This window comes from Echinops telfairi, unplaced genomic scaffold (assembly GCF_000313985.2).
Source record: "Echinops telfairi isolate 266 unplaced genomic scaffold, ASM31398v2 ScPeMD7_7420;HRSCAF=8458, whole genome shotgun sequence".
NCBI classification, from domain to species: Eukaryota; Metazoa; Chordata; class Mammalia; order Afrosoricida; family Tenrecidae; genus Echinops; species Echinops telfairi.
Window position 1 is genome coordinate 39,973,800 of NW_022111320.1, and position 24,267 is coordinate 39,998,066.

The following is a 24,267-nucleotide window of genomic DNA, read 5'->3' on the forward strand; positions in this document are numbered from 1 at the left end:
TGATGCAACCTTCCTATTTGCAATGGAAGTGGATCAGAAGGTGTCTCCCAGGGGCACTGTTTTCTGCCCCCTTCAGTTGCACAAGTGGGTTGTTAGCTTTGGAAAAGGGGAAGACATCGTCTTGTCAAACCTGCTTCAAGACCACCAAACTCTTGATTGAGTTCACTCAACCTTGTGGGCCAAGAACAAGGAAGAGGAACGACGGGACGGGACAACGGGGGTGGTGGTGCAGGAACAGGGCAAACGTCAGCGAAGGCTAGCACAGGATCTTTATACGACCGTGTGATTCCTACTCTGCCCCAGATTTGGTTTCTCTGCTCCCAAAAGTCACTCCAATTTTTTTGTGTTTCGTTTCTTTCGAAGGTGCAATCACCTGTATTTTCTCATAAATGATTTATAATAAAAATGGGAATAATAACCCTAAGTGCCCTGAATGCACTATTTAAATCTCATGAGCTGTCCTGGTTATTCATTGCCAGTTAGTTCACTGGTATAGTCATGACTTTTACTATATCCCTGATATATATGATACAAACTGTGATATAAAATAGCAACACCAAAGTTCAACTTGAACCTATAGTGACTGATAGGTCATTCAGTGAATGCCATAAGTGCTAAGTGAAATGTTCGGCTTACCCATGGAACTGTGTGTGTGTGTCTCAATAGCTTAAATTTTCTTACAGAAGTAGCATTATTAGATTCACATTTCCAAGTAGATATATGAATGTTTTAATCAATGGTAAGTCCATTAGGAAATCCATTAATTCCTTACTAGGATAACCAGCTTGCCTTCACTTTGAAAGATTGAATCAAACCCTCAAAACAAACTAAACTCACTGCCCCTATGCCCCAGACTTCAACTTTTAATGGGAATACAAAGCCTCATCTTTCTCCTGAATCAACCCTTATTGGCTACAAAGCCTTCACCATAGTGACTTTTACTTGTTGTGTATGCAATTTAAATCATTGAAAAGGCTGTGTTAGTCTGGGTACATTAGAGAAACAAATCCACAGAAACTCATATGTATAACAGAGTTTTATATAAAGGGTTAGTGTACATTAAGAAAACATCCCAACCCAGTGCTGCCCAAGCCCACAAGTCCAACATTAGCCCATATGTCCGACACCAATCCACAAAGTGCTCCTCCATCTCACAAAACACACGCAATGATGCCGACTACAGGAGGAAAGCCGAATCAGTGAATGTGTAAGCATCTCAGCACTGGCAGGGGTCTCCACACGGCTGCTCCAGCACTCAGGGCTGCATCGGGGTAGGTCCATGCGGCTTCTCCTTGGGGATGTCTTGCAGGAAGTGAGCCTTGCCAGCTGAAGCAAGAGCTGGCTAAGGCAGCTGCACCCTGGTCCGCCATCAGAAAGCAAGAGACCCGAGAACTAGAAAGGTGAGATTCACTGAGCCATTTATCTTGCTGCCCTTCAATTGATCCCACATGTGTTTATCGGCCAGGTTGGCACAATAAACTTTAACTATCTCAAGGCTTTGAAAGTTTTCAGACATTTGAAAATAACGACAACAACAACAAAGCCTCACTGCCATCGAGTTAGTTTTGACCCTTTTTGTCGCATGGTGCCGTCTGGTCAGTTCCCACTCATAGCGACCCTGTGTACCACCGAGCCAAAGCTGCCCAGCCCTGTGCCATTCGCACAATTCTTATGTTTGAGGCCATTGTTGAAGCCATTGTGTCAATCATCTTGTTGAGGGTCTTTCTCTTTTTTGATGTCCCTCTACTTTAGCAGGCACGATCTCCTTCTCCAGGAACTGGTCTTTCCTGATAACATGCCCAAAGCACATGAGACAAAGTCTCACCATCCTTGCTTCTAAGGAGCATCCTGACTGTACTTTTCCCAAGACAGATTTGTTTTGTCTTTTTGGGAGTCTATTCCACTTTCAAATTCTTCTTTAGTACCATCACTAAAATGTATCGATTCTTCTTCGGTTTCTCTAAATCGATGTCTAATTTTCACATGTGTACGAAGCATTTCTTGTGGGTCAAAGCGCACTTCAGCCCTCAAAGGAACACCCTTGCTTTGAGACAAAAACAAAGTCTTGTGCCGCTGTTTTACTCCAGGCCATGCGTCACTCGATCTCTTGGCTGCTGCTTCCGTGTACATTGATTATGGATCCAAGCAAGGTGGACTCTGGACAACTTCCATCTGTTTTCCATTTAGCTCGATGTTACCCACTGTGAGGATTTTTTTTTTTTTTTACGTTGAGTTGTAATCCACACTGAAGTCTGCAACTCTTGATCTTCATCAGTAAGTGCTTCGGGTCCTCCTTTTTCAGCAAGCAGGGTGTGTCTTCTGCATGTCGAAGGTTGTTAATGATCGTCCTCCAATCCTGATAACTGTGTTCTTCATATAACTCAGCTTCTCAGAGGAACCGCTCAGCATACAGACTGAATAAATATGAAGAAAGGATGCCATCCTGAGAGAGACCTTTCTTGATTTAAACTCATGGCGACTGTGTGTAAAGTTTCCAAGGCTGCACATTTTACAAGAACACAAAACCTCATCCTAATAACCACATGCGCCTGGTCCTTCTTACTAAGAAATTTTAAAGACATACTTAGAGATATCATTTAGAACCTGGTGACTGCCTGTAGATAATTCTTCTAAGAGTTTAATGCTCAAGGCATCTGTTTTTTACTAGGTAACATAAACTATTTGGTTTTATGATGACTTCAAGGGATATTTTAGATGTTTTTAGTATGAAGTCCATGAGAATATGAAATTCTGTCCTGATTTATCTCCATTTTGATAATGATTCTTATAGAAAATCTTTGATAAAAAAATTGAGTAGCAGTAGTAAGGCACTATCCTAGTTCTTCTGGTCTCCTGGCAAAGGCCTCAAAAAGAAGGAGGCAGTGGTACACGCCACATACTACTTCTTTTCATGACTGTATTAGTCTGGGTACTTTAGAGAAACAAATCCACAGAAACCCAGATGTATAAAAGAGCATTTTATATAAAGGGTTAGTGTACATTAAGAAAACATCCCAACCCAGTGCCGCCCAAGCTCACAAGTCCAACATTAACTCATATGTCCAACACCAATCCAAAAGTCCTCCTAAAGCTGACAAAACACACACCATGATGCTGACCGCAGGAGGAAAGCCGAATCAGTGAGCATGTAAGCATCTCAATGCTGGCAGGGGTCTCCACACAGCTGCTCCAGCACCCAGGGCTGCATCGGGGTAGGTCCATGCGGCTTCTCCTCAGGGATGTCTTGCAGGGAGTGAGCCTTGCAAGCTGAAGCAGGGAACTGGCTAAGGGAGCAGCACCCTGCTCCGACCATCACAAAGCAAGAGACCTGAGAACTAGAAAGGCGAGGCTCACTGAGTAATTTATCCCCCTGCCCTTCAGTTAGCCTCACACGTGTTTATCGACCAGGTTGGCACAATAAACTAACTACCTCAATGACTCTCTTTCTTTCTCTGTTGCTCCTGATGAATAGCAATATATTTTTGCACCTAGATGGCTACTTACAAGCCTTAAAGAGTTCTGGCACCATGCAACACACCATGAGTACTAAACATATGTCATCATAAGGCCAATTACCTGGGCTCTGTCATGGAACCTTGGGCCTGAATCTCTAAACCATGAAACTAAATATTATAAGGTGGTTGGCCATCCATGAGCATTCCGGGAAGGGGTCCTGGCGGTGCAGTGAGTTAGCCATTGGGCTGCTAACTGTACCATTTGTGGCTCAAACCCACCAGCAGCTCTGAGCAAGTACGACTGATTTACAGTCTTGGAAAAACTGTCATTTTTTAAAAGAAACATTTTGTAAATATAGATTTATGGACTTGAAAACCTTATATAGGTCACTATTACTTCATGACATTAGATTTTAAGTATTCTGATACAGAAGGTGTTTTGTTTTTATTTTTGTTAACATTCTCCACTCTTATCTTTTAAGGGCGCTTTATTCCTTGAGTGGAATTTTTATTTTCAGAGTATTAGGAAGGAGTCAAGGATGTGGATCAGTGTTCTGCTACCAAGCGAAAGGTTGACAGTGCATCTCCACCAGCTTCTCCAGGGTAAAGATGTGACAGTTGGCTTTGGCCAAGATGCCAGCCTTAGGAACCCCCAGGGGACGCTCCACTCTGCCCTCAAGGGTCACTATGAGTGGGAATCAATTTGATGGCAGCATTTAAAAAAATTAATTTGATTGATCTTCGTGTACAACATAGAGATCTTTGTGGGCAGTGTGGGAGATAAAGTAAGAGGAAAGGCTTCTTAAGGAGAAGGATTGAAACAATAAAGACGTTTTGTTGGTTCCAAGGAGGAATTTTGTAGAGAAGAGATCACTGATGTCAGAGTGGAAACTGAAAGAACAGATGATTTAAGAGCTTCTAAGAAGTTGTTCCATGTATTATTGAGAGTAAACCCTGCTTGATGTCCCTAACCGTCTTCAGTAAACTGTCAATTTCTTCATTATGTAATTGGATATATTTGTGCTTTGTGTGTGTGTATCACAGGGTGGTGTTCTAAGGAGGACACCACACAAGGAAAGGAACTGCTCATAGAATTCCTGTCACCGGATTACTGACAATAAGAAGTTCAGATAATAAATCGGACCCATTGCCATTTCATTAGAAAATATTCTGTGCATTGGCTAGTTCTTATAAGTTGAGACTATCTTAAGAACCCAAGTGAAACTATTCCAGAATCCCTTTGAATCTCACTTATCTATGTTATATAGGTCCTTGTGCTGTAGCATCAACTGGTTGCTTATAGGAAAACATTTGAATATCAATTTCAAATACAATGAAAGCACTTTTGGTTTCCTTTTTATTTAAACACTTTATTTGTGACTTGGGTGAAAGTTTACAGAGTACTTTTACATTCAACAATTTATGAGTTGGTTTCCTATTGCTCAATATTCTTTATGTTAAATGATCCATATTGTTTCATGTTATAGTTCATTCACTCTTGCTTTTTAGGGTTCCATTATATGATATACTAGATAGTATTTATCCATTCGACTTTCAGTGGGTATTTGGGTTGTTGATAGTTGGGCCTATTATGCATACTGTTGCTATGAAGGTTCTTCTACATGCCTATTAGCAAACATGTTTAATTGGAGTGGAATGGCTAAACCATTGGGTATATGTGTACAGTTCTACCCTGTTTACCCGAAAATAAGACAGTCTCTTATATTAATTTTTGTTCCCAAAGATGTGCTAGGTCTTATTTTCAGGGGGTGTCTTATTTTTCCATGAAGAAGAATACGGTAAACATTTATTGTTTTATTAAAAGAGACCTTGCACTTCCTGTCTGCTCCGGCTGCGCTGTGGTCAACAGTGAGCTGTTCAGTGGCGCCCACCACTACAGTCCACAGTCCAGAGTTACAGCAGCTTTGGGGGGGCCTTATTTTGGGGGGGATGCCTTATATTTCTGCGAGAGGCAAAATTGTAAGTAGGTCTTAATTTCGGGGGATGTCTTACTTTCGGGAAAAAGGGGTAGTTGATAGAGCCAAATAATTTTCCAAAATGAATTTAGCAATTTACACTGAATGTAGTATGCACAGGAGTCAGCTACAATGTTTAGCATCAACTTAACTCTTAATAACTCAAGTGAAACTACTTCCAGGATTTCTTTGAACAATGCTTGTCTACATTGCAGATACTTTTGTTGTATCACCAATTGGTTGCTTACAAGAAAATATTTTACTATCAATTCAAAGTAAAACGAGAGTACTTTTAGAATTTGTACTTTTATCAGTGTTTTGGTGACACTACAATAAAAAATACATAAGCTTTTTTGTTTTGAAATATTGAAATAAGTTTAAATACTCTATTCTCAAGTACAAGAAGTCTGTCATCAAATCTCTTATCGGGCAATAAAATGTAAAAGTAAATCAATGGATAAATGAATGAACGAATACACTAAAATCCTAAATCAGGAGCCCGAATCATTGACAGGCTATCAGGTGTTGGATAATTATTTGCTCTAGAAAAATCCATACCTGTGAGACTGTAGATTTGTTCGATAATCTTGATATCACCTGAAAGAACAAACAAGCAAAAATTTAACAATCATTCAAACCTTCCCTCGTGGTTTAGGCCAGAAATGAAGTGCTCAGAAATACTTGAAAACACACCACACCACCACCACCACCACCACCACCACCACCCTCCTGTCACTCAATCAATTCCAACTCATAGCGACCCTATAGGACAGCATACACGTGCCCCTGTGGGTTTCTGAGACTACAAATCTTTCTGAGAGTGGAAAGCCTCATTTTTCTCCCACAGAGTGGCTGGTGCTTTCAAACTGCTGACCTTGCAGTTAGCAGTCTAAAGCTTTACCAACTCTGCCACCAGAGCTCAGAGAGCATGTGGGATGATGGCACCATAGTCCACCTGGGTAGGCCAGAGAAGAGAAAAACAAAACAAACAAAAAACCCTTGAAAGGTGCTGACAGTTCAACATTTCACACAGTAGCACAGGGCACCTCCCCTGGGGCATAATGACTGCAAGAGTGTGCTTAGTGGCTGTCATTTTCATCTTGATGTTTCATTTTCTCTCGCCTGCTGTCCCAGCTTCCTTATTCTCTTTCCCGCTCTATTCCTAAAGTCTGCTATCATCCAAGATTTCTTGCTCTGGCTCCATGACATCAGAAATCCATGGAAAGAAGATCATTTCTGCTTATGTATCTCCCTTTCTAGATGTAATGCAGCGGAGCATTAGGTCTACTTTCTTTCCCTTTGGTTTTCCTCTGGCTCCCTTCTGTAGTTATTGTTCCTGATGGACTAGCATTAGATTTACTGCAGGTCCTAATCTCCTATTTCATTGAATCCAAGATCCCACTGATGGTAAAACAGAAGAAATCCTGTCCACCACCTTGGGATGTGCTACCAATTGAAAGACGAGTCCCAAGTTCAGAGATGCTAAAATGTGAGGCACAAATGATTGCGGTAGCTTCCGTAAGCTCAGATCTCAAGCTACCTCTTGTATAAAATCAAACTATGGGAACATGGAGAAACACCTTGAAAACCTGCATTCTCCACAATGCACCCGGCGTCCTGGGAACCCCATACAGGCTCAGCCACATTGTTTTATGTTTTGTTTTCTTTATTATTCACATACACTTACTTTGCTTCATTAGTTTTCAATGGTAACAGATGCTATTAATGAAAATAATTTATTCACATAAAAATCACCACCAACAAAAGGACTAACAAACTTGCACTCGAAAATGATCTGTCTAGTAAGCCAGACATATTTGGTATTTCTGTCACTCTCTCACATTTTTTTTCCTCCTCAATGATTAGGGAAATAGATCTGTTATTTATACAAACGCTGACATCATTATTGCTGTGAAAATATATGTTTCATCAATGTTTAATTTTATCAAAGTAGTCAATCCATTCTACATCTGCTTAGTTGCTTAAATATGCATTAATCAGAAGCATTGTAGACATACGCTTTGTAATAATCCCCTAAACAGTGACAAATAAAACAACTGAATAATTTAAAATGTGAAAAATAAAACAAAATTATGTGGCTGTTGTAACTATGGCAGACACAAAAATGTGCTCTAAAAACCCTTTCAGTGATAGTCCGGATTACAGGATAAGAATTCATATTTGAGACAGGCTGCTAGCTTTGTTGGTTTAAAACTCACCCAGGGGCACTAAAGAATTAAAGCCTGGCAACTTAACTTCTCTGATGACTATAGTAAAACCCAAACCAACGCCTACGCTGAGTTCTCCTCCGTATACATGAGGTCACACTGAATTAGAAGTGACTTGATGGTTAAGTGTGGTGAAGAAGGCTGATGGTGCCCGGCTATCGAGACCTATAGCGTCTGGGGACTTAAAGGCTTGAAAGTAAACAAACGGCCATCTAGCCCAGAAGCAACAAAGCCCACATGGAAGCAGCACACCAACATGTGTGATCATGAAGGGCCGAAGGGACTAGGCTTCAAACACCAAAGGCGGGGTGGTAGGGGGGTGGGGGGAATCATATCCTCGTCAATGAGGGTGGCGCGTGATGGGGACCCAGTGCCCATCTCTATACAACTGGACATACCTTGCAGAGGGGTAGTGGGGAGATGAGTCACGTAGGGTTCAGTATAGCAATAATGAAACCCACAACCTTCCTCTAGTTCTTAAACGCTTCTTCCCCCCAACCACCATGACCCCAATTCTGCCTTGCAGACCTGGTTAGACCAGAGGATGCACAGTGGTACAGATGGGAATTGGAAACGGCAGGGAATCTAGGACAGATGAACCCCTCAGGACCAGGGGTGACAGTGGCGATACCAGGAGGGAAGGGGGGTGTAGAAAGGGGGAATTGATCACAGGGAGCTACATATAACCTCCCTTCTGGGGACGGGCAGCAGAGGGGTGGATGAAGGGAGACGCCGGGCAGTGTAATATAAGATATAATAATAATTTATAAATTATTAAGGGTTCATGCGGGGGGAGGGGGGAGGGGGAGGGGAAAAAGGAAAACGAGCTGATTCCGGGAACCCAAGAGCAAAGCGAATTTTGGGAATAATGAGGGCAACAAATGTATAGATGTGCTTTACACAATTGATCTATGTATTGTGATGAATTGTTTGAGCCCCAATAAATGGATTAAAAAAAAAAGAACTGACTTGATGGCACTGGGTCTGCTTTTGTTTTCATTGCAATGGGGCTCAGGAAGTCTGACACTGCTGAATCAGAGATGCCCTTCGAGATGCAGCAGTGGCCGAGCCTGGCCTTAATTCCCTTTGACTTAGGGATGACTCCCACCTGGATCCTGGGCTTACGTCTAGCATGAGTTCGGTGAAGTCTCTAAATTACGGCCTTGCTTTTTTGTTTCTTATAGTTTTATTGGCATATACTTCGCATATCATACAATGCAATCATTCATAGTTTCTCAAACTGCAATATGCCTACACACAAGCAAATATTAAAATAGCGTCTGAGTCAGGAGGTCTTGGATGAGAAAATAAGATTCTGTATTTCTAATGAATCCCCAGGTAATACTGATACCGGCTGGCCATTGGGCACACTTTGAATAACACGATCTGGTAATCAGCAGCACGGTTACAATCATCGGATCCCGTCAATTCACCCAGGAACTGCTATGTTTGAAAACACTTCAAAAAGTGCATAAAAAAATGGAATTAAAAGATGACTGAAGCTTTCCATGAACTTTTGGAAGCCCCCTCACATATGATCATGAGCTCCGGTGGTGTCATGGTTAAGGGTTGAGTTGTTAACCAAAAGGTCAGCTGTTCAAACCTAGCAGCCACTCTATGGAAGGAAAGGCAAAACAAAATCAAATTCATTGCCTTCAAGCCAATTCTGACTCCCAGTGACCCTATGAGGCAGAACAGAACGGCTCCACAGGATTTCCCAGGCCTCCCCTCTCTCTGATGGAGTGGATGGTGTATTTGATTTACCAACATGTCAGTTAGCAGTTTAATCTTTTTGCTTGCATGGCACCCTACGCTATGAAGATTACAGCCTGGAAACCCTAGGGGGTTCTTCTACCATGTCCTATAAAGTCAATAATATGCTCCACAGCATACAATATGCAAGTAATAAGTAACCTGATAAGAGTTTTCAAAGTCTTATGATATTGTCACCACATCCTTATGATAAAGAAATTAAAATTTTCCATTGTGCAGAAGAGGAAAGTAAGGGTATAGACAGTGGTAAATGACATGTTCAAGGTTGCAAGGTAGTAATTAACAGAACAGGAAAATGAATGCAGGAACATTTGGTGCTTAGGTAAGCTAATGGGGATTAAATACAATGATATATGTAAAAGACACTAATAAACAATCGTTTTGTTTCTCTTATAAATGTCCCTTGGATATAAATGAAAAAAATTGTAATGTGCCAGCATTGTACAAGATAGTTTTAAGAGCGTTCAAGACATTTGAGGGTCCACATACTTTTATCTGTCAGAATGAGAATGTGGACAAGAAGGACTGAAGCTACATTTTGACTCAAGGTTATCGTGGTTAGTGGTAAGGCTTATATGTGTGTAGTCTAGGGAAGAAATTCATTGTCAGCGATGATGAGTTGGTTTCCAAAGTTTCCATACAGCTAGTTTCTTCTTTTAATTTTCCCTATCAGAACTACCCAGATCCCTCTCCCTGTGAGTCCAGTGGGAACTGAGAGGGAGGGCTCTTAAATGGAAAAGACACTGATTGTTGGCATGAAGAATCAGCCATAGAAAATGTAGCCCCTTAGCCCCAAGACTCTCTGCAGCAAAAAAGCCAAGCATGTTCACAATCATTTGTCCCAATGGTATGACCTTCTACTGTAGAGTTTTAAATGCATGTGATCATCAAATATACTCAGCATATTAGCAATCACTGTAGATGGAAGAAATACTATTGCATTCTCTAATGTCTTTCTTGAATGAAAATAGTTCTGTAAGAGTGGCCATAAGATCATGAGCTTGGTCATTAAATACATCTTTTTCTTTAATTTCCAAAGGTCTCAACCTCCTGCTGTTAGAATTTCTACAAATACTATCAATTGGGAAGGGAAATTCTTGATTTCTTTAACCGTTTCCCCCCCACCTATTAGCCCTGGTGGCATAGAGGTTACCTATTGGGCTGCTAACCACAGGTCAATAGTTCGAAACCAATAGCTGCTCAGCAGAAATATGAGGTTTTCTATTCCCACAAAGAGTTATAATACCAGAAACCAACAGTGCAGTTCTATCCTTTCCTATGGAGTCAGTATGAGTTGGGATTGACTCAATGGCAATGATTTTTTTTAGCTACATATCTATAGATTATGACAGGAGGCACTAAGACTGTGAAGTATAAGGTTCTGTTTCTTATGGGATGCTAATGTCCTATCTTTAGGAGAAAGTTGAGCGCGTTCTTTTTTTCACTAGTGACATGGCATTCTCTATAAACTGTCTTACTCTTGGGTGCTTTTCAAGAACACACGCACAAACAGAAGATTCTTATGAAGCCGGTAGGAAGCAAGTATGGCTGAAAACTAAAACTATGGATTCATGTATTCTCAAGTGTAACCGACTGGGCCAGTATCAAGTATACTTGAAAAGCTATTTGCATTGTTTAACTGGCCCCCAGGTCAGAAACATAAGCTTCTGGGTCTGCAAACGAACTCTCAACTATGGAATCTTATAAGACAGCAAGCAGGAATGTTACCTACAGCGGATTGCTCAACCCAGATGCGATGCAAATTAAAAGCCCTTCTTTCTGGGTGATTCATGATATCTTCTGCTTCATTAATAACGACATTGATTAAATCCCCAAGCAGATTAAAGGGACATATTTCCTCATTCAGAAAAAAGGGGGATTATGCTCTGCTTGATCCTGTTCATCAGACAGCAACATCACCAGTATGCCTGGTCATTTGCCACACAGGGCCTGTGAATGAAGCCCGCTCCCTGAAATCCTCATGCTCCGCAGTGTTAAGGCAGCCCCTCCTGCCGAAACAAGAACGAGGCTCACACAATGCAAGCACATAGCAAACCCAAGGGTCTGATGTTCATCGCTGATCGGTTTTTTGCCTCGTGTAGACACAAGAGGAGGTGCCAATAAGCCGTGAAGGACCCCAAAGGCAGAGGGGAAGCGAGGAGACAAAATAGAAACCTCTGGAGATTTCCAAGCTTTTGAACAAAGAGGCATGCGTTTTCAATGAAGACGCTATGGAGGCCCAGTGGTGGATCGCTCGATGTCACCTGAGAGGTCATCGGACTGAATCCATCAGCCGCTGTGAGGGAGCAATATGGCAGTCTGTTTCTGCCTCGATTTCAATCGTGGGAAGCCCATGGGAAAGTCGCGAGGAGTTAGCTTCACCTGGATGGAACACAACCACCAACATTTTGAACGGGGATTTCTGGGTGGGGCCCGCCGTTAAAGTGCTTGACTGCTAGGTGAAAGAATGGCAGCTCGGAATTACTCGGTGGTGCTTCAGAAGACAGACCTTCTCTGGTCCGCTTCCGATCGGTCACAGCCCTGACCTTCATGGAGCCTTTCCACCCCCATAAGGTCGCCACGCAAAGCAATTGATTTGAGGGCAATAAACAGCAGCGAGTTTCCGTGAAACACGTCTGAGATTTTACCACCGTCCAATCTAAAGAAGAGCTTTTCGAGGCGATTCTGAAAGTCTAAGTTCAATTGTACTTCCTTTGTGTACTGTATAACTTAGAATCAGGAAAGAGGTTTTAATGAGAACATTGATGATTTTGACATTCCCCAATTTCACCCTGCTGCTGTAAGGTCAAGAAGGCTGGCGATTAAGACCTAGAGGCAACTTCTCCTCTAAGTAAATACTCCCAGTTCTGATGCACAGCACGTGGCGAGTCCAGGGCTCCGAACTCATCCTTCACTCGCTCTCCGTGCTGCACATGCTACTAGGTCTCAACAATTCTTATGTTATTATAACCGATTATGTTCCCGAGGCTGAAACCCAGGAGGCAGCGGTTCTGCCACATATAGCTTGGGCAATACATTAATCAGGACATGCTAACCCTGAAATAATCATGTTCTCAATCGTAATGGTCCCATACAAAGCATTCCTTTCTCCTTCTAGTCACAGTTTGATATGTGTTCATGTGATTTTCCTCTAAATGGCGATTTGGGCACTGAGACTAGACGATTTTGTGCTTCTGCCCTTGAGTGCCCTCAGGTTTGTCCCAGCATCACCCAACTGGCATCTATCTCCGCGGACGGAGCTTTGAGGAGGCGTCCTGAGCATGCAACACCGCAGTGTAGACACGTGACACATCACTTCCACTTACGCCCACGGGCCGGAAGCAGTCTCTCAGCCACTTGTCGGAATGATGCTGCTGCCTGTGGTTTTCTGGATTCAATGAGACAATCGGTGCCGACTGAAGAACTCCTGGAGATGGAGTTGGCCATATCAGATACCGTGTCTCATCAGGAGACATTCGGTGCAGCAACGAAAATCAAATAAAATAATTCTACTATTTTTTTGTCTGTATCTCTCCAAAAACGTGGACGGAATTGCCTGGGAAAATCCATAATAATATTTTCTTAAAATTACGTCTCCTTTTCTCTTCCTTTTACAAGACCAGGATCCCTCTTCTCTCTCTCTCTCAACTCTCTCTGTCCCCGGGCTCTTTTATACAGGCTGCTTATCTTCCTGCTTACCTCAGGTCATAAAGCCCAGTAAAAGATCCGTGATCAAAGGGACCATGCTCTCAAGCCTCTCAGGGGAGAGAAAACCCTTAAAGCATGATGTGCAACCCTCTTAGTGCTGCAACTCTGTAGAACTTGTGGAAAAAAGTTCTTACATTGCTGCATTTATAAAGTACTTAGCCCAGTGCAGTGAATGACTCCATATGGCTTTTTCTTGCCACGGCCTTTGTAACTCCCATTAAACGACTCTTTTCCTGGTGTATCTTGGTAAGAGAAGGTGGGAGAAGATGCCGAAGATAAGATTCAGTGATGAGTGATTAATTATGAGCAGGGTTCACTGCGATTGTCATCCTGCTGGGTATAAAACGAGGCATCTCAGAAGCAGAGGGAGTGGAGTGTCTCACTTCTGGCAAGAGAGAAGTCAGGGGTGGAGGGTGTCCTTCGGACTCTGATATTCCTGCACATGAAATCTTCTTGATGCAGGAGGCAGATGCCACCCCAGAGGAAGAACAGAGGAGTGGCACAGGAGAACCTAGAGCCAGAGCATGACACAGAGTGGTGGCCTTCCCAGCCCCCAGAGCAAGTAAAAACGAGAGCCTTGGAACAGGAGGCTGGTTTGTGGAGGCAAGTGGCTCTGGGTACTTAGTCATTGGGAGAGATAGGTTTGCTGATTCACAAAGCCTAGGCCAAAGTCTTTCAGGCTGAGGTGTATGGTGAAGTGGCATGCCCTCTGAGTAATTATTAGCAGCCCTAAAAGAGCTTTGCAACATTGCTTGAGCAGGGCAGAGGCCACGAGCTTGTGTCGCTGAGACCAAGGATCAGAGAGAGAGAGAAGATTGCCTGCCAGCAGGGTTGAACAATAAAACCATCCTAACCAAATAATGGTATTCTGAGCATCTATCCCCTACAGTATAAACCATTTATAACCCCTCTAATAAACCCCATAATCATGCGTGGTCAGTACAGTGCAATATGGACCCATCATAGAGGCTGGAGAGTGCTGTTGAGGGCTATTCAGGGTCAGGATTGACAAGGAACTTTGGAGGTTACAGGGTGGTCTGACCTCAGCCTCATAGGAAATGCCCTTGGGCGATGCTCAAGGGTCAAGAAATATGATTCTTCTTTTTCCTTGGGGAGTTAAAGAAAGTCAGATAGCATCTGGGGTCTTAAAAGCTTGAGGGTAAACAAGCAGTCATCTAGCACAGACACATCAAAGCCCACATGGAAGAAGCACACCAGCCTGTGCGATCACGAGGTGTCAAAGGGATCAGGTATCAGGCATCATCAGAACAAAAAATTAAATCATTGTGAATGAGGAGGAGTGCACAGTGGAGACTCAAAGGCCATTTGTGGGCAACTGGACATCCCTTTATGGAAGGGTCTCGGGGAGGAGACAAGCCGGTCAGGGGGCAGTGCAGCAATGAAGAAACATACAACTTTCCTCTAGTTCTTAAATGCTTCCTCCCCACAATTATCATGATCCCAATTCTACCTTACAAATCCAGGTGGACCGGAGGATGTACACTGGTACAGATGGGAACTGGAAACACAGGGAATACAGGACAGATGAACCCTCCCAGGCCAGTGGTGAGAGAGGTGATACCAGGAGGGTGGAGGGAAGTTGGCGTAGAAAGGGGGAACCGATTACAAGGATCTACGTATAACCTCCTCTCTGGAGGTCGGTCAACCAGAAAGTGGGTGAAGGGAGATGTTGGACAGTGTAAGATATGACAAAATAATGATAATTTATAAATTATCAAGGGTTCATAAGGGAGTAGGGAATGGGGAGGGTGGGGTAAAAATGTGGAGCTGATGCCAGGGCTCGAGTGCCAAGCCGATGTTTTGAGAATGATGAGGGCAAAAAATTTGCAAATGTGCTTGACACAATGGATGTATGTATGGATTGTGATAAGCGTTATACGAGCCCCCAATAAAATGACTTAAAAAAAAAAAAAAAAAAGGAAAGTCAGATTTGGCCCTTGACCAAGCCATTTCCTACATGTCAGTGTCTGGCATCAAGAAATACACATTAGTAGATGTTGATTACATAGAAGGCTTTTCTTTTAGTTGAGTTGGTAGAGATCTAGGTATTATGACATTTACATCGACTGTCTCGCTGGGTTATGGTTGTCTAGCTAAACATTTACACAGACAGGCTTGCTCAACTTTAATACACCAGGGCTTCAAAAAGATATTGGAACAATATCATTATCTTTCAGTTCTGTTTTTCCACGAACTTTCTGAAGCCCCCTTACATGTAGAAATCCTCAACAAATGGACCACAAACTCATTAACACCAATTTTCCCCAAATTGTTCTTCTGTTAGAAGAACTGTAATTTTTATGCCATAAACACATTTTTCTCTGTATAACACTAAAGTAGGTGCATTACTTTATATAAAGAAAAGGTTTGACCATGTTTTTTTCTTCTTTCTCAACCCTTTTATCTGCTTATATAATAAATTAATACATTTCCTAATGTCCCTGTGTATTAACAGTCAATTAGATACTCTAGAAATATACATAAGTAAACATGACCTTGACTTCCTAATTCTGAATTCAAACACACAAATCACAGGGCTTTGAAAATGAAAGAAAATTCACAAAGGATCCTTGTTGCAGTGTTTTTAAAATTTGGGAAATGTAAATTGATTTTTAGAGAGGAAGGGTTATAAGAAAGTCGTTCCAAAAATTCCAGGAAGGAGAAAGAAGAAAACACGGTCATGTACAGAGAACTACCAAGAAATCTACGAACAGTGACATCTCACAGAATAAAGATTTCAGGCTTAAGGAGCTTTGTATCAAATCAATGATTTGGGAGTTCAGAGTAATCTATGCTCAAAGAATTTGCACAGTTTAAACTCATTCTATTGAGCCGAGATCCCATGTCCCCCACCCAATGACCCGCTTCTGATTAGGGCACAATGGTTCTGGGTTAACTTGCAAAACCAGCTGCTGTGTAATTGTAAGGAAACACAATAGCTGGTTTTATAAGATTTTTCGGATTCACGCCGAGTACTCGGTTCTAAACTAGGTTGCTTAAGAAAGAGACTCAGTTGTAGTGTGAAAAGTTTAAGCATTACAGCTCCCGGCAGCACTTTTAAAGTTAATGGGAAATGCCTAATTTGCCGCTTACGAAGTCCACTGTCAATTTTACACTGTAACACAAAAATGTTGAACAGCTCTGATCCTGAAGATTTAAATGTACAGTTTCAGAAACCCTATATAGGGTCATTATGTGTTGGAATCGGCTCAATGGTAGTAGATTATATATTGAAGATACTATGTGTACCAGAAGACTGGAATGAGCTACTTTGCTTCTCTGAACCACAGGGTCGTGGTCGAAGCTCATTTAGTCATAGAAACTAAGATGAGACCTGAAAAGAGATCACAGTGGAATGGTAAGGTCCTTCTATATATGATCAAGTTCATGCCTTCTAAAGTTACAGAGGTCTCTGAAACTGAAGAATAAAGATTAATTTTGACGATAGCATTAGGAATTAAACCAAATAATCAATATTTTTCAAATGAGGAAGAGTCTCACCGAAAATGTGAGGCTGGACATTACTTGGAACAATTTTATTGTACTCCAAGTTCACATGGAAACCGTAAAGCAGGATTTTATTGATGACATTGTTGTTAGCTGCCATTAAGTTGACCCCAACTTATGATGACCCCAGTAAATAGAGATCAGGCTGCTGTGCTCCCTAGGACTTCCAAGGGATCCCATTTTCCAGAAGTACAAGCCCAGGACTTTCTCCAATGATGCTGCTTGGTGGGTTTGAACGGTCAACCTTTAGCTTAATAGTCAAATACACATTTTGGGGCCATCGAGGGATCCAGTCACTAATTACAAATGGAGTAAAAGCAGTTCTTTGTGTGTGACTGCAATGTGATTACAAACTATTGAAATTTAGGAACGAATGCATCTGATTTGGTAGTTTGACTCCCACAAGAATGGTCCCCCCAAACAATTTCCCAGAACAAAAAGCCTGCCGTGGTTAAACTATCACTGCCTTCTTCTCCGGGTCCCTTTCCCGATAATGTTCTTATTTCTTGTGTGGGTGAGGAGGAAATCATTCTCCAGTTATTTCTATTATAGTGTTAATTTTCTTCTTTTTAAAAAAGATTATGAATACTTTGAGCCTGAGTTCTCATCATAGGTCAGGCCTTTCTTTACTCTGTGAAAACAAACAGTGAGCCCAAGAGGGGAAATGTTGGTAGGGAGGAGAGATAGGTGATAACTTTTTCCCTGAAATTCTGAATTTATACTCTGTGGACAGACTTTAAGCCTTATCACATAGCAGACATAAAAAAGTGACCTCTTCCAAGTCTGGGGGAATCTCAGTGATACCCCTTAAGGAGCTTCTCTTTGTAACCCTGTAGGCAGTGATGAGGGTGTGTCCATTGAGAATAGGCATAACATTTTAGTTTAGGGCTGCTATGATTATAGTAAGAACTATTTATTCTATTGAGCTATTTATAGATTTTAAAAAATAATCCAAGCAATCATTCTGTACAATTCTTTACAGATCAAGCAAATATCTCCATTTTAACATGATCATTTCATGATAGTTAAATATTATGAACCAGTGGCTTTCTTGGAAGAAGAGGTTCACTACCTGACTATGAAAAATTGTGGGACCTAGTTCTTGCCCTTCAATGTTCTAATCTACTGGATCACACTGTGCAAGTAAGCTGTTTCTTCGGGGGTTATGGAAAGCCGCTAGCAAACAATCCCTTGCATTCCTCGGAGAAATAGCTGTGGTCTTAGTTGTGTTGTGTCTGGTAGTGGGACATAGGAACACCATTTCCCACGTATTAAAGCTGCTCCCCAAATGCTGCTAGCAGAGTCCCACAGAGAAAAGATATTTCCCTCATCCGTTTCTATTTGGTCTTCAGAGACCTGGTTTCTCCTTTGCACCACCTCCACCAAGCCGCTATCATTAAGTATCTCCTCCTCCTGCTCCTTCCGTGGTAGTTAACTCATTTAAAAATTCTAAACAAGCATTTACTTCTTTTTGGTAAACTAATTAAAGGGAGCCTCTGGTAAATTGTCTTGAGAAATTCAAGAGTTCTTTGAAATATGAAAATCCTCCAATTTATCAATGAGACTGATAGATTCGATTCTTACAGGTCAAGCTTTCTTTCTTTCTTTTAAAAAAAATCATTTTATTGGGGGTTCATACAACTCTTTTTTTTTAAATCATTTTATTAGGGGCTCATACAACTCTTATCACAATCCATACATACATCAATTGTGTAAAGCACATTTGTACATTCATTGCCCTCATCATTCTCAAAACATTTCCTCTCCACTTAAGCCCCCAGCATTAGGTCCTCATTTTCCCCCTCCCTCCCCGCTCCCCCCTCCCTCATGAGCCCTTGATAATTTATAAATCGGTATTTTGTCATATCTTGCCCTGTCCGACGTCTCCCTTCACCCACTTTTCGGTTGTCCGTCCCCCAGGGAGGAGGTCACATATAGTTCCTTGTAATCGGTTCCCTCTTTCCTACCCCCTCTCCCTTTACCCTCCCTGTTTCGCCACTCACACCACTGATCCTGTAGGGCTCATCTGCCCTGGATTCCCTGTATTTCCAGTTCCTATCTGTACCAGTGTACATCCTCTGGTCTAGCTAGAGTTGCAAAGTAGAATTCGTGTCATGATAGTGGGAGCGGGGAGGAAACATTTAGGAACTAGAGGAAAGTTGTATTTTTCATCATTGCTACATCGCACCCTGACTGGCTCATCTCCTCCCCGTGACCCCTCTGCAAGGGGATCTCCAGTGGCCTACTCATGGGCTTTGGGTCCCCATTCCGCACTCCCCCCATCATTCACTATGGTAAGATTTTTTGTTCTGATGATGCCTTATACCTGATCCCTTCGACACCTTGTGATTGAGGTCAAGGTTTCTTACAATGAGGGTACACTCATTTATCCAGCAAATTACACTTAATTGCAATTGCTGGCATTTTCCCCTAAAATACTAAATAACATCATATCTGCCCCTTATAGGTTTCCTGGTGCACACGTCCCCATTTAAAGTGAAAGCAAAACCATCATAATAAAATAAGTACATGCAGCAACAAAACCCACATGGAAGAAGCACACCAGCCTGTGTGATCACAAGGTGTCAATTGGATCAGGTATCAGGCATCAAAGAACAAAAAAATCATATCATTGTGAAGGAAGGGGAGTGCGCAGTGGGGACCCAAAACCCATCTGTAGGGAAGTGGACATCCCCTTACAGAACGGTCGTGGGGAGGAGACGAGCCAGTCAGGGTGTAGAATGACATTGATGAGACATACAACTTTCCTCTAGTTCTTTAATGTTCCCCCCTCCCACTATCATGACCTCAATTCTACCTTACAAATTTGGCTAGACCAGAGCATATACACTGGTATAGATAAGAGCTGGAAACACAGAGAATCCAGGAGAGATAACCCCCTCAGGACCAATAATGAGAGTAGGGATACCAGGAGGGTAAGGAAAAGGTGGGGGGAGAAAGAGGGAACCAATCACAATGATCTACATATAACTTCCTCCCTGGGAGACGGATAACAGAAAAGTGGGTGAAGGGAGACATAGGACAGTGTAAGACATGAAAAAATAGTAATAATTTATAAATTATCAAGGGCTCGTGAAGGAGGGAGGTTGGAAGAGGGAGTGGGAAAATGAGGAGCTGATACCAAGGGCTCAAGTAGAAAGCAAATGTCTTGAGAATGATGATAACAACAAATGTACAAATGTGCTTGATACAGTGGATGTATGTATGGATTGAGATAAGAGTTGTATGAGCCCCCAATAAAATGATTAAAAAAATAATATAAGTACATGCACGAATATGCATGTACACACAGGGAACAAAACCAAATGTTATCATTAAGTTGAATGCCTTTCACATTGTTTAAAAACTTGCTTCAATTGCAATAATAAAACAATAATAACAATAAAAAGGTAAAGTCAGTAGGAACTGCGTCTCAGATTTACTACCTCAGACACATTACTCGATGAAATTTCCGGCTCTTTGAATTTGTCTAAAGGACATGACTAAGCGTAACCCCTGGAATGTGAGCAGATGAGATCTCTGCCGTTTCTAGGCGGGGCTATGTGCTGATCCCAGCAGCACTTTCACATTCTTCCCATTAGCTACTCCCTGGTTGTACCCAGTGTATGTAGATATTGAGTTCCAGGTGACTTTGAGGCCCAGAGGTGGAACCCCCAGCAAATTGGAGGAGCTTGGATTTGTGAATCAGGGGAAAGATACCATCTGAATATCAGCATTAAGCCACAAAGTTTTGGGGTCACTTGTTATAGCATTTAGTTTGACCCAACTGATAAAGTCATTTAGAGATCAATTAGTCCACAGATAAAAACTGGAAGCCCACCTAAGGAAGGCAATTTGCTCCAAGTCATAGAACCAGTCCACTAGTATGTATATATGTTGCATCTGGAGCCTCAATTTTCTGACTCTCCATTTATTGATTTTGGGAGGCAAAATGCTGCCCCCATCCCCTCCATATATGAAGATAGCATTTTTGTCTCAGCAGAATGGAAGGGTGATTAATAGTATTAAAGAAAAATACAAGCGGTACAACCTGGCATAGAAATATGCTTCATGAGCACCAGGAAGATTGGACTAGTTAAGACAGACTGGTCACCATATGCTCTGCTTTCAAAGACCTCCGTCTTCACAGTGGGATTACCACAGCACTAAGAGCTTAGCATCGTGCAGATGTTCATCTCAGAATATCCTTCCACTGGGAAGTTTCTCAATGACATGGGACCCAAATCCTTTAAATCCCAATTCCCGCCACTGAAACACATCTTCCTGGGTCCCCACCCCTTCCACACCACCCGCACAGAGCTGCCAGCAATACTACATGCGGGCTTTCTAATTTACAATTCCAAGGTACTCCAAGTCCACACTTAGTGGACTTGGCATCTCGTTTGTTTTGTATTTTGGAACACTTGGCAGCTGTTTCTGCTACTGAGAGGCCTCTCTTTTGACTTCCCTGAATATTGGGTTTTAAGGGGTTGTATTGAGATGCCTCAAATCTGATCAAAGGCTGTCCTCAGGATCTCCCTGCTGAGCACAGCCTGTGTTAGATGTCAGCAGACTGCTTTGCCCTCATGGCCTCCTTTCTGCTGTTGGTACCCTTTGGGGGAACTTTGCGGGGAAAAGCACGATTCAAGATGTTTATGCTGGGATTTTGTAATTTGTTTTTAATTTTAATTTAATTTTCAACAACTTAGCTCATTTCTAAGAGCTTTCATCATACCACTCATGGAGTCTATGTTATACCAGTTCAACCTGGGTTTGGGATTAGAGGGCTGAGCGAAGAAATGTCATCCCTGCCCAAGGATGACTTATGTGACATTATTAGGCAGGCACAGCCCCCAACAAGGAAGCAGTTCCGGTATTAAAACACTCAGGCTCATGCTAACAAGTCTCAGGAGACTGAATTCTTGAACAACACAGAATAAAATGGTGTTTTTTAAAAAATCCTCACATATCCGAAGTAAGTGTTCACAGGGTGAATGAGAATAAGAACAGAGAAGTGGGTGAAGGGAGACGTCGGACAGGGCAAGATATGACACAATAATAATTTATAAATTATCAAGGGCTCATGAGGGAGCGGGGAGCGGGGAGGGAGGGGAAAAATGAGGACCTAATGCCGGGGGCTTAAGTGGAGAGGAAATGTTTTGAGAATGATGAGGGCAATGAATGTACAAATGCGCTTTACACAATTGATGTGTGTATGGATTGTGATAAGAGTTGTATGAGCCCCTAATAAAATGATTAAAAAAAAAGAGAATAAGAAATGAATATATGTCAAAAGCACTGATTCTCGCACATGCATGTCCAGTCCCTCTACAGAATGTGTCTGTGTGTGCACTTACAGAAAGTAACAAGCTTTTATATTTTGGGAAAATGTGATATATTCTCACCTCAAAGAGAATATTTTTATTACTAAGAAGACTTACAACTTCTCCTAAGAACAAAATAGTCTGGAAACAAATGTAAATGCTATTTTGCACACTTGAAATAATTGTGTAGCTTTTGCAAGTTTACTCTTAACCATGAGGTACAGTGATGTGCAGAGCAGACTGAAAACACATACGTGGAGTGGGAAGATATTCTCCATCGTGCTTCATAACTACAGGGTGATTTAATAAATGAATGGATCTATATGCAAATGGAAGCACCATTATTCGGGGAAAGGACAAGTTGAATGCCGCCTTAATTGTTCTTTTGTTCATAGGATGTCATTCCTGAAATATCTAGATACCATAGTGGGGTTCTGAAGAGATATAACAGTAATAAAATTAAGGTTAAGAAGATCAGATTGAATCTTATTCTCAAAATTACTTCAACTATTGGCCAGAATGCCTAAGAAGATCAGCCTGCTTTAGAAAAATGATGTGGTGCAAAATGCTTCAGTGGACAAATGTGCTGGTGTTTGTCCAGAAGTGTGATGTGACAGCATTGGGATTTGTAAGTAATGCCGTCACGCCAGGCAGTGCATCACTCACATACCTGGTGCCTTTATATGGCAAGCAAAAGGATGGTTGGAGAGTTCAAAAATTAAAAGAAGCAATGTAAATACATTTCTTTGCTCATAAACAAACCAACACCCACCTACCCCACTGCCATCCAATTGATTTCAACTCCTAGTTATCCTATTATAAATTCTATTTAGTAACAATACTTTTGAACTTCAACTTGTATATAGCTAACCAACTGCTGAGTTTTTAGAATCTCTAAATTTTTATGGGGCCAGGTAGCCTCAACTTTCTCCAGAGGAGAGACTGGTAGGTTTGAGCCACTGATCTTAAGCCGTCTCACCTTACGAGAAAGGGAAGACCATCTGTTCCCATCAGGCTTTCCACAGCCTTGTGGGGTTGCTGGGAGTTTAAATTGGTTAAATGACCATTAGGGATGTTTTTGCTGTTGTTTATTTGTTTTGTTTTAGTTACTCTATATCATCAATACGTATAATATTAAAATATTCAGTTGACAAAATAAATTAAAGCCGAATGACTTTTAACGTATTGTTTTAAAAGCTGAGTCTTATTAAAAGCACATCATTGATGTGTTCTATGTAACATTTTATTCAAACATAAGTAATCAGGATATTCTAACACATTTAGGATCTGTAACTTAGTTGCTACAGATTGGTAAGTCAAAAGGTTCCACAATGGTAGGAACTTTTATTTTTAAAAATGTGAAACTATTGTTTCTCAAAATATCCTCTATCTAGTTCTGCATACTCCTGAAGATGAGGCTTTCATCTCTCTAACTCTCCCCTCCCCCACCCCCAAGAATTCTGCACTCTTCAGTTTACACTGCTGTAGAATCTTATAGGGATGTCTAAGGTTTTTCTTTAAAATGCTCTTGGAGGTTTTGGAACCAGAGATGTCTGAAGGGGCGTTATCAATGCTGTAGGGTGCATGGAGTATGGTCTTCCAACAAAATTTAAACGAATTCAGTCATGTTAGTGCATTACTCAGACCTCTAGTTCCTTAATCTGTAATGTAAAAAGATAAGCCAAACACCCAGGGATGATAGGAGAATTAAAAATGAAATGAAGCAGTGTAAGTCAGTTTCCTTGCTCATAAATAAGATAGCAGAGCCTTTGCTGCCCTCAAAGAACGACCAGCTAGATGTCACAATTGTCACAACAACAACAGCAGCTTTCTTGGCCTTTTGGTCCTCAGGATGCTTTTCAATTTTCTTAAAACTTCATAGTAAACTTGAGTGATCCTTCTGTGCCTGACAAAATGGAACAAGATTCCTCCCTTGAGCTGATCTCCCTGCCTTGAATTCAATTGGCCCAGCTAATTTTCTTGGAAGTAACTGTTGTTATTAGACCTTTAAAATATTTTTATTATTATTTTGATGGCAGCCTAATGGAGAGTAAAACCAGTATGCTACTGAGAGTACTTGTTTGCAGCCATTCGCTGATCTCAGCTACGTGGTTAAGCCTGTTTCGTTTGGAATACAGCCATTCATGAACATTAGTAGCAACACTCTCTAAGTTACCCTTGTATATCTAACCAATTGCTAGGTTTTCAGTTCTGCGAGTAAATATATTTTCTTTTATCCCCGCTCCTTCAGTCTGTTTAAACAACAAGCAACCTC

At 41.6% G+C, this 24,267-nt stretch overlaps 1 protein-coding gene across 1 annotated transcript in view; it reads right to left on the reverse strand.

Annotated features, from left to right (window-relative positions):
* The window catches only part of KCNH8 (potassium voltage-gated channel subfamily H member 8), a 420,233-nt gene that overhangs the window by 30,089 nt on the left and 365,877 nt on the right, over positions 1 to 24,267 (reverse strand). Inside the window, exon 12 of the mRNA XM_004704022.2 lies at positions 5,990 to 6,028. Coding sequence (XP_004704079.1) covers positions 5,990 to 6,028 — 39 coding nt within the window. The remainder of the gene's footprint in view (positions 1 to 5,989; positions 6,029 to 24,267) is intronic.